Source organism: Rhipicephalus sanguineus, chromosome 6 (assembly GCF_013339695.2).
Source record: "Rhipicephalus sanguineus isolate Rsan-2018 chromosome 6, BIME_Rsan_1.4, whole genome shotgun sequence".
NCBI classification, from domain to species: Eukaryota; Metazoa; Arthropoda; class Arachnida; order Ixodida; family Ixodidae; genus Rhipicephalus; species Rhipicephalus sanguineus.
Window position 1 is genome coordinate 158933049 of NC_051181.1, and position 11675 is coordinate 158944723.

General features: G+C 46.4%; 1 protein-coding gene across 1 annotated transcript in view; it reads right to left on the reverse strand.

Moving 5' to 3' along the window:
• Window positions 1-4882: 4882 nt before the first annotated feature.
• The window catches only part of LOC119396889 (uncharacterized), a gene marked incomplete in the record, with an annotated part of 37653 nt that continues 30860 nt past the window's right edge, over window positions 4883-11675 (reverse strand). Inside the window, 3 exon segments of the mRNA XM_037664249.2 lie at window positions 4883-5933; window positions 9017-9055; window positions 9415-9497. Coding sequence (XP_037520177.1) covers window positions 5061-5933; window positions 9017-9055; window positions 9415-9497 — 995 coding nt within the window.

Here is an 11675-nt window from a genome sequence, read left to right on the forward strand (position 1 = left end):
AATAGCGACGTACTCATAGTAACGGGCCCCGTCATCGTAAAGAGGTGACTACGCGGTGACGGGGCCCGTCAGCGGAGTACCATCGTAAAAGTGACGGGGCCCCTTTACCGTAGATTTTTGGTCGTTTTAGACGCCCTCGTTGTGTGGCGTTTGGCGTAGTAGTTACTTGTGTGAAGCAATAAAGAAAAAAAAAGCGTTCATGGTGTAGTTGGTTGGCGCGCTCTCCATGGAGTGTTAGGGCTGCAGGTCGTCAGTTCGATTCCTCCCGTTTTTTCTTCCTTTTTTTTTTTCAAGTTATGCGTCAACATTAACGTTACTGCTCTGACGGAGTCGTAACTTTTTCGTTCATGTCTGCGGCGGTTAGACAGCCCTAGCGTTCGGACGATGCGTAGGCTTGTGCGAATATTCGAGCGCTTCGAATATTCGAACGATTATTACAGTATTAGAATTCGCTTCGAAACGAATTTAAATTCTAGGAAATTTCGAAGTATTCGAAATGAACGAATAGACATATAAACCGCATGTAACCCCCTGTAAAGGTGGTTTCACTGCAGTGGAGGTGTGCTATACCGTGAACACACCTTTCCAGGAGAAATCCGCACTGCCGCGAAGCCCCATTCAAGGTTAAATGAGCATGTAGTAAAACCTTGTTAATTCAGTCACTGGGACTGTGACAAATTTAATTAAGCGGGTTTTCGAATTAACCAAACATACAAAAGGTGGGATGCAAAGAACTTTGTATTACTGGAAGTAATGAGAGGTGGTCGTTTGCTGTGCCTCCTAGTTTGCAGCTACAAGGGTTTTTTCCAGCAATACTTGGTCCGAATTTTGCCGCTAAACCGGGGAAACGGCGGGCCTCGCTGAGGCCAGTGCAAGAAAAAAAAATAAAGAGGGAAAAAAAACGGTCTCGTGGTCAACTGAAATGCGCGCCTGCGGAAAAGAAGACGTGCTTCGCTGCAACACAGTGGTGACACACGGGCAGCATGTCACCTGCCATTCGCCCATCCTTTCTGGTAAAATAAAGAATGTAATAATGACCAGTGTGACGGAATTCGCGATGTGTTCTGGGTGGAAAAAAGAGAATCATTGAAGCTTTCGAACTGAGTTTTCGAAGTAGGCGTTGCGGGCAAGTACTCCGCCAGCAGTGCAAGTGCGCAAATCGCCGGAACAACCGCCAATCGGAGTTCACACACATTGCGAATTCCGTCAGACCGCCCTTTATTAATTTCTCTATTTTCCCTGAAAGAATGGGTAAATCATGACGCACTGACGTTGACAGAAGCATTCGCCATGCTGCCCGCGTGTCAGAGCTGTGTTGCAGTGAAGCACGTCTTCTTTTCCGCAGGCGCACATTTCAGTTGAAAACGAGACCGCCTTTTGTTTTTTTTTTTTTTTTTTCTTGCGCTGGGCAGCAGCGAGGCTGGGATGCTTCACTTGTCACTCATTAGTATCGCTACATTGCATTGCCTTGTGGCTCCTAAGGGACATCGTTTCTGCGGATTTGCGGCTAAATCGGGGTCGGGAATTGGCACATGGCACCCAAAGTTTTTGAATTCCGGGCTGGTACCGCCGCTTCAAATTATCCACTCAGATTTACATTGCAAAATACCGGGCCATAGAAATCCTTCTAATTATGCGGAATTTCGAAATAAAAGTTCGAATTAATGAGGTTTTACTGTATTATACCTCACATCGATTCATCATTCTTTAAGTTTAAAAGCTTCTTATACCGGCTTATATGCTCTAATTATAGTAAATTTTAATTAACATATTTTACAGGAATTATCACTTGCATTCAACCGAAAGTCAAATCCTGCTACTAGTCAAAGTTGCTTCGAATTCGCTTCGGACCTAAAATTTACTATTCGCACAAGCCTAGTTGTTCCTATGCGACCTCGGTTCTAATCGCGCTGAATAAGAAAATGTTTCCTTTTAAAGAACGCAGAAATTTTGGTCTGTCTTTCTGTTTGTCGGCACGTCCCTCGATTCAGCCACTCGGCCAAAGTTGAACCACTTGCCCAAAGGCCAGCCATCGTGAACGGCTGGCTAGGTTCATACTTGTGTACATTGTTGATCAAAAAGCAAACATTACGCATATCTGAGGCACAACATCACTAGGTAAGTATTAGGTGGTGTGCTCCTTTAATAGAAAATACATAGATACGTAATTCTAGAGACCCTAGTTTCTTAAGCTGCGCTGAAAATGCGACTGCGCCGAAACTTGGCTTCCTCCGTGCCCTCTGCACGAGCTCATTGTTGTGTTTCGGTTTCGGTTCAGTATTGCACTGTACGAATGCCATGGGGCGCCGCTCTGGCATTCCTGCTTTACCCAGGCGACGTGAATATAAAAGAGTGTGTGGAGAGTACTCGTTGAGTGCGGGGGTTTCTTCTGCTTCGGCGCTTCGCGCCAAACCGCGTGTTCGGGCTGGCTGGCGTCCCCGCCGGTCGCGTTGGTCACCGCCGGTCTTCGCCTGCTGCTGCGCCGGGACTACCAGCCCGCAACACAGCATTCACGTTTCCTGACGTATTGCCAGATGGCGTTCATATCTCACGCAGTGCCTCTTCTATCGTCTTTAGACGACATTTGCAGCGAAGCACGCAGTACGCGGCAAATTTTTTTTTCTTTTTTTTAGTATTGTTTCACGCTGACGGTCATGCGCTGCGCAGCCAGTTACAGGGACGCCATGGGCGCAGCGAGGACAGCCAGTCAAATCAGCAATGTTCCCTCCCGAGATCTCTTTCGACCATGGAAAGCAATTCTAGAAAAAATCCAGGAAGGCTTCAGGCGCAGGTGGTTGTGGTCGGCGGTGCACGGACGTACGTCAGTAAGAAAACATTTCGGGTGGGGGTGTGTGGGGGGGGGGGGGGGGGCAGCGACATTGGCGACATGCTGATATGCAGCGTCAGCGGCGCAGCGACATGCTGATTAACGGGCTCCGCTCTCCCACGCTGAGCCGTGCTACCACGAATGAATAACTATTGTTGACTAGCCGGAAGCTCGGGACGGTAACAATATTGAAAAAGAAAAAAAAACGGAAAAATTTTCTTATTCAGCGCGATTAGAACCGAGGTCGCATAGGAACGCTAGGGCTCTCTAACCGCCGCAGACATGAACGAAAAAGTTACGACTCCGTCAGAGCAGTACCGTTGACGTTGACGCATAACCTGACAAAAAAAAAAAAAACGGGAGGAATCGAACTGACGACCTGCAGCCATAATACTATGGAGAGCGCGCCAACCAACTACGCCACGAACACCACACGACGTAATGTATGGGGCAGATTTTCGCGCCCCCCTCTTAGATGATTCTTAGATGACGTCAGAAAGAAGAACGTGGTGTCTAACGCACTTGCGGAACACGTAGCTACATGTAATCACGACGTTGACTGGGCCAAGGCAACCGTAGTCGCAAAGGAAAGAAACCTGTTCGCTTCAGCATATGGAATCGCTTCTTATCCAGACTACGAAAAAAACGCTGGACAGAAATGATGGAAATCTGCCTCCAGCGTACGCCAGGTGTCTTGGCAGCGTTCTAAAACGGAAGCCCAGCCCGCTTCGCTGGGCCACTTTACTGTGAACAAGGCTACCGTACGGTAGCCGAAACGTCTTTTTTAATATTTATAAAACCTTTCATTTGGTTGGCGTTATTTCATTTCGTTTCTTTTTCATGCTCCTTCCCGACCAGACGATGCTTCGAATGTGCAACGCGTCTGGTAGCCCACGGAACAAAAATTGTCTTCTGTCCTGCTTGCGTTTCCTTGAAAACTCGGCTCTCGCCACTTTCCTATCAAGAACGCTATGCCACGCCGACAGCAACGTAGCCAGAAATTTGCGTGCGCTTATATGTATGCGCGTGTAATACACATGTATAATTGAAAACTTTCGCGGGCCACTGCACGCCGATATCGCACAGCGCGTGGCAGAAATACTCCCCAAACACTCGATTTTTTTATTAGTGTGACAGGGCTCCCAAAACGCGCCTTTGGTACGAGACATCATTATCGTCAACTATGATGCCTTGCAAGTAAACGGAGTGCGCAAGATAAAAGCAGCAAGTGTGAAGACAGTGCTATTCATTGCAGCTTCCTACAAAAACTACTTCCAAGAGAACTCTGGTGCTCGAGCCTGTATGTAACTATGCCAGTTACAAATAACGGCAGTTTTCTACAAACGTTTTACTATGAAACGTTTCACAAGGACCGACGGGTCTTAAAGGGAACACTTGCGTGTAGGGCGTGTCCGGATTTCGCTCTCTTGCAAAAGCATAATGGCTTAGATTTCTATAAGGCTGCTGGTGGTTGATAGCTTCGACTTCTTTTGACAGACTAGTGCCGCACACAGGCAAAGTTTCCACATCCGCTTGAAGTTAGAGGGCAAGCAATATAAACGATGCTCATTCGAGTGTTCCTTTTAACAGTGAACCGTACTGTACATTGATTTGCCTCAACTTCGTCCTCGTGGCTTTGAACGGCTCTGCGACATGAGAATTTATTTTCAACAAGCTAGTGCGTCACAAACGCCCCAGTTCACAGCGATTATGCATGCGACTATGTATACAGTCTTCTTACCTTGTGTGTTTAGAAAAGTAGAATTACAAGGCCATAAAAATACAAGATGAGCCCCATCTATGCACTGATTATTTACATATTAACAACAGAAAGACCGATTTCCTTTAGTAACATTGTCATGAAACACTACAATCCCTACAGTTCCTTATCACACTAACATGAGCAATGATGCAGGGAGCAGCTGAGCAGTACTCTAAAACACTTTTGCTAGCTGATGTTTGTACAACTTTTTCAAACAGTACATAATTTCTTTTAAAACAAACATGCACACATTGTTTTATGTGAAGTGACTAACTATTCCCGTTTGTGATGACAGCACCACCACAGATATATGTTTTGTGATATTTATTTCAGACTAAACAAATCCTTTCACTTTGGCCACGAAGCGGCTGTTGAAATGACAATGCCTGCCACCCCAGTGATCAACACAAAAAAGGTGATCAGTACAGGTGAAAAAATGCTTGTGGGAAGCGAGTGACATGCATTTGATGATCAGAAACGAGAGCCTAGCAGAGGAGGTCTGCCAAGAAGTCCTCCGGAAGATGAATGTGCACTCCGTCGGTAATCGGCAGGCTCTCTAGGAGGCAGATCACGGACATGGCCGCTGCCATAGGCTTTCCCATAGTCGTCACAGTAGTCACGGCTTCTCCTTTCTCCATAGCTATCGATTCCAGGTCTTCTCTCCTCCCTTCCGTCAAAGTGGTAAGCCTGCTCCCGGTCGTCGAAGCCTGGTCTTGAATCACCAAGAAGAGGTGGCCGTCTTGGCGCATGGTCTTCGTAAGAATCGCGCAGAAGCGGGCCTTTATCGGGCAGGAGAGGAGGCTGGTCATGCAGCAATGGGCGTTTTTCGAGCAGTGGCAACGTGTCACCGAGCAGTGGCAATCTCTCACTATGTGGCGGTGGAAATTCGTCTGGCATGAAGTCTTCTCTACCAGGACGATCAGTGGCCATCTGCCGATGGCGGCTCAGTTCTTGACTTATGTGATGGCTCAGCTGTTGACTGAGCTCCTTGCTGAACTCTGGTCTAGACAGATGTTGGGACAGTTTGCTGATCTCCAACGCCAGGTCTAGCTGAAGCTTTGAAAACTGTTGTGGTGAAGACGGACCATAGGGCCCCTGCTCCCTTGGGTCTGGGGCAGGAGGGTCCAAGAGACCATAGCCAGCACTTGGCGCTGGCTCTGGTAAGACAGGGCTTTTCCACTGTGGCTGAACAGGAGGATTTTGCCACATGCTTGCAGGATGTGGTTCATCCCGGTAGTGCCTGCCACTTGGTGGAAATTCACGTTGAATAGGACCCTGATGACGTGGCCCTCCAAAGCCACCTTTGCCGGAAATTACTGGATGAAGTAGTCCTCCTCTTCCAACCTGAAGCAAACCATAATTAGGCCTCAAACATATGCAATAACTTTTCTCATTATCTTCATCATCAACTGATACTGGCGAAGGTTTTAAGTGCAATTAAATAATGCTCTCTAGCAAACTGTGCCCACCCTATCCATGCCAACATTTCTGCCATTATGAACTGCCCGATAGTCAAACCTCCCAAATTACTTAAAGGGCCAGTAAACAGGCTCCAACTTTTTTTTCTTTACACCTCCCAAACAAGCTGGCTAATTCGTGCAGAAGGCCGCAGCGATAACATTCTGTGAATATCACAGCGTTGTGCGCCACGCAGACGCTCCATTTCGAAAAACATTACCGTGCCCCTCTCCAGCGCCTGTCCAATCCTCCTCGTATGCGCAGTGACGTAGTCTTGCCCATGGGCAACTTTACACATCACCGGCTTCATCGATTGGTCCTCTGCACTACGAAATGGCACCTTAAAGGCCAACTCCAGCGATTTTTCGAGGTCAATGGATCTCAGTGAAATTCACTGGGTACGTTCCTTTGCACGTTTCAGTCATTCATGCCAAATTACAGGCTTGAGACACGCGCAGATTGTTTGCAAATGAATTTTAAAGATTGTCTGCAAACGCCCTCCCGGCTTCCCACAATTAGTGGCAACATTGCGTCCGTGATGTCAATATTGTTAAGGCGACGGAAGTGACGCAGCCAAGGGCACCGCTAACTTCGGCCACTACAGCGTCTGCTGTGCTGGCCACAAGGCGACAGGGTGTTTGGCCGGCGCTATAGATATATAGCCGGCGCTTCGTTGGTTTGGCGCGCGTTTTTCTGTTCCCTGTGGAGGGTCGTGCGATGGCTGGTAGTTGGTGCTGCGTTGTTGGTTGTACAAACCATTCAGGCAAGACGCAGAAAGTTTGCTATCACCACTTTTCAAGCGACAGTCCAACAGCTCCGAGACACTGTCAGTATCAGACGCGGCACTGTCAGTCGCAGACATTACAGCTGATGCGCAGCGTGCTCACCTCTCCACTGTGCGCCTGCTCGTCCCGGCTGTCACAGTTTTCATACTCCGCACCGGCGTGACCGGCATGCCTTGCACGACTTCCGGTTTGTAACAACTATTACGTCATACGTAGACAGTACACTCGGTTGGGTTTCGGTTTCGGCATTGCGCCTTTTTGCTTATTAAAAATTATTTTCGAATTTGCTGAGCATTTCTGCTGTCGGGGGCGTGACAAGAGTATCTCAGGAACATAAAAGCACCATTACCCTGACATGGTGAAAAAATCGCCGGAGTTGGCCTTTAACCCTGCAGTGATGCGGTTTTGGCCGCACATTTACTGCCATTCTTCACTGCTCTGCTAGGGTGACCTTAGCGCCGCTCTGACACGAGCGAACACGTGGAGGAAGCCTTGTTCGGTTGTTGGCTGCGTGCCCATAACGTAATCATTGATGTTGTGTTACACCGCCAAAGTGGGCGTAGTCACGATAGCAGGCTTCCTACCGAGAAGGGTAGGAAGGCCGAGTGAGAAAGCGAAGCCAGCTGAAGCGGGTGTTCTGCATCCTGTAATTTCCATATTATTGCACTTAGTAGTCATAAAATTCTTGCGGCAGCATGTTCACACCATACAAGTGCGCAATTATAGCTTCATAGCCCATTTTGGACTGCGGGGTTGTTAACTGGCCCTTTAAAGCACCTTGACAAGGCAGAAGTTCAGGGGAAGATAAAGCTTGAAGAGATGAAAAATTCGTGAACATCGGGTGCCGCTGGAGCCAATGTTTCGACAAGAGGAGAAGACAAATTTGCTTGTCGAAACGTCAGCTCCAGCGACACCCCGTGTTCACGAATATTTCACCTCTTAAAGAACCTAGGTAATACTAATAAAATAAAATTATGCGAAAGTGCCCCACTCTCACATACGCAGCTGTTTTTGGTAGAATTTGAACTGTTGTCCATGGGCAGCAAAAAGCCACTGAAAAAGTTTAAACTCTGAAAAAACAGGCTTTTCTATCAACTTAGCATGCAAAATCAGAGAGGTCACACCTTTGCTTTAGTACCAACATTCAAAAAGAAAGATGAGGTGACAGAATATGCAGAAGTAAACAGAAGCACGGCAGCACCACTCCATTTTAGGGTTTCCTTAGACAAGTTATGTGGCTGTGTGAAGCAACTGTCGACCTTCACTGAAACCACTTCAGTGGCCACTACACAGTTCGTAATACCGAACTCAAGACACCGTGATGAAATTTCATGTGAACATATCACACAAGTTCTCCCACTAAACCAGACTCAGATTTAAGGCACAGGTGGAGGAATTTGTTCGTAAGCACCGCACTTCAGAAAGTGGAAAGGCTAGTCTTTATGCCAGAGGAGTTGCATCCGCAAAGGACAGCCAACAGGCATTTAGTGCTTCGTAATAAAACTGACAGAAGAACAACTGCCCGGTGAAACAAATCCACGATGCAATCATCCAAAGAAGTCTGCAAATATTAAAAAAAAACAAAAAAGAAATAGTTTGCCAATTTCTGTAAGAGGGGCCTTAGACAACACCAATGATTATGTGCTGTGGGATGACAAAATCAACAAGCCGCCAACCCAAGATGAGAATTCCGACAGTTTACACTGCCAGACCATATTAGTCTATGATGAATTATAGCAAACCAATAAAGTCTGTTCCACATTTAAGCTGAATGGAAAAAGTCTTTGCCTTTTTTTTTTTGCACTTCAAGGCAAGGGCTCCACCTACATTACGAATCAGCCCATAGTCTTGTTTACATGTCTTTCTTCTTGATGTAGGGAGGCGCGTCTAACACGGCACACAATAAAGTTGCGCCTCCCTACATCATGAATCAAAACCAACTCACCCAACTTTTTATTATACTGTCTTTCTTCTGTTTGTATATCCTGCACTAACTTGGCAGAGAACAGGTTATCTGCTCTACCCTAACAGATCTAGCTCAGGTTTCCCTTTCTTCAATTTTGAACAGAAAGTTTGAGTTGTTAACGAGAATATTCAAGCCCAGCACACACCCATGATATGTGCAAACAACTGGAATAGCATGACTCATTACATTTTGTAGTAGTAACATGAAGAAGCACTTACGTGAGGCACACTCTCACGAGGGCGGTTACCTCCCATGCGCTAGAAATAGTGAGATAGGGAGAACAGAATCAGAAGCGACATTCAGAGTACACTGTCTCCCCAATGCAGTAAAAAGGGCTGTACCTAATTATTTATTTAAAAATACTATCAACCAGAGACTATTGCAGCGAAGGCACATGAAAAATTACCTTGGTTAGAAGGTCATACATGCTAACATCATACATTACTATTAAAACAATGCATATTTAAAATAATTTTAGTAACAAGCACATCGAAGAGATCACTGAAAACAGCAAAAAGAGAGAGAGCTATAAACATGTAACAATGACATCGGCTCTACACTCAGTAAGTTTAATGGTTCTACAATAACATCGGGGCTGTTTACTAGCAGTTCGTACCTGAGCGTACTGCAGTTCAGAGCGCTGACCAACATTAGACCAGAATGCTGGTTTCAACTGCTGTTGACCCTTGAGTTTTTGCGCTGTGTAAAGAAAGCACAATGAAAGGCCATAAGGCAGTTTTTCTTAGGGTAGCTTGTAGGATAGCCACAGATTGCAGAAGTCAAAGGGAAATGCAATTTATTTCACTCTACGAAAGTTGCTGGTGTGCAGCTCAACTGGTGCACAGTTCCTCCATGCACTTAGGAAGCTAAAGGATGCATAAGCAAACTATGAATAGCCTTCACAGATCGGAAGTTTGTGTCTTGTGTAGCATACCCTAATTGCCAACGCACCAAAAACACTGTTTTACAATGTTTAATTTTCCTTGATAAGAATAAGAGGACTCTCCAGCCATGTTTTCTTTTTAGTATTTAATCTTAAAAAACTGACCCTACGTTTCGAGACCCGTTCGGTCTCTTCTTCAGGGGGTGACGCACCAGCCGGCTCCGAAACTAGCGCTTTTTAGTGGTTGTCTCCCTCTCCACTGTCGTTCTCCCCACCGCTCTTGTTAACAGATTTTCTCCATTGGTTCCGCAGACCGTGTACATACACGCTCGGCAGGGTCCCTGTTGACCGGTTAACGTTTCCAGGTGTCGCTTGAATAGCTTCTTGCAGAACACAGCGAGAAGCTGGGCCATCACATCAACTTTGCTGCCACCCGGGTCATCGAAACGGAAGGTAGCCACACCAAAAGACAATTCTTAGAATCTTGGCATATTCAAATGACACCTGGAAACATTAAGGGGGGAAGAGGCACTTTGACATGAAGCATCTTTTTATTCAAGTTAGGATGATGAAAACTTCGGTGATCATGTATTTACATGTGTAAATATCAAATATGAACTCAGTTTTTATGTAGCCCCTTACGACAATTTTTTTAATTAATCATTCATTAAAATTTCGTTTAATCACCTTTTTAATAAATTGGCTACTCGGATACTGCTGAATTAAATGTCATTGCATTCTACAGTTATCAGAGTGCAAAAAGCAAATTTTAAGGTTCTAGCTTTCCTACAACAAAAGTTATGAAGCTTCAAAATCCGCCATTCGATTACCGAGAAAATGTATTTTTGTTATTTTCTCTCTTGTAAAAACTTACGCTTTTCTATAGTAACATATGACACTTTGTTGCACTCACTAACACATCCAGCTTTTCAGTAATACAAAAATGATCAAAATCGAGTGTACCAAAGCTGAGAAACGCTCGCTAAAAGAATGAAAGGTGGCCAAAAAAATTGAAACTGAGAAAAAAGCAAAAAACAAACTCTGTATCTTCAAGGAGCGCTACACAAGTAAAAAGCTTTACTTTGCAAATAAATGCCTTAGAAGACACCAGGGGAGTAGCTTATCACATTTTCCAATCGAAACGGCCCCAGTGCATGTCATTTCAAGCAGTTTGTTGATTGCGGAGAAGTCGACGATGCCGTAGTTAGCCGCCGACGGGTCAGAGCCCTCGCACGCTGTTGCGAGCGTGCGCAGCTTGCGCTCGCTAGCGGAAGTTGCCGATAAGCCGGAGATCTTATCTTCAGTCTTTTCCTGCTGTTGCGCACGATCGGCGCTAGTCAAGAACGTCGTGTCGATCCTTCTACCATGCTTCCTATCACTGACGTCGTCGAGGCGGCCGCCGACACAGGTGAAGTCGGCATTTCGACCGATGAATCGCGTTCCGCCACCACGCCGTCCTCCGCTGGATGCGCTTCTGATGCACCCGAGCCGCGATATCGCGTCTTTTTTTTTTTTTCGAATTTATGAGCGCTGCGCAACTTTCGATATGGCTTCGCTACGATCAAAGTTCCAAAACGCGGCCGAGAGCGTAGGCCTAATTCACTCCCGGCGGCTGCGGCGCACTTCGTCTAGCTCGCTTGGCGCCGTGCCAGTAAGCCGCCGCAACGGGGTCTTTGTTGAGGATGATAAAAACGCCTGCTCCAGTTTCTTGCCAGCTTGCGCGGGTTGGAACTTTACGGACGTAAATCGACGAGAACAACACAGTTATACTACGGCGACATCAACTTGCCGCTTTGCGTGCACTGTAGCAGACAGCGCGGGAGGCCCGACGAATCGGAAGGCGTTATTTAGTCACGTGGGCTCACTGTGCCAATAGGCTCACGCGGAGGGACCTTTTTTTGGCGCGGATTTTCTACGTGAATTCTGAGTGGACGGAACAAGGGCGGCGGGATATTCAAGAAAAAGCGCGGCTCTTTCGAATGCGACCAAGATGG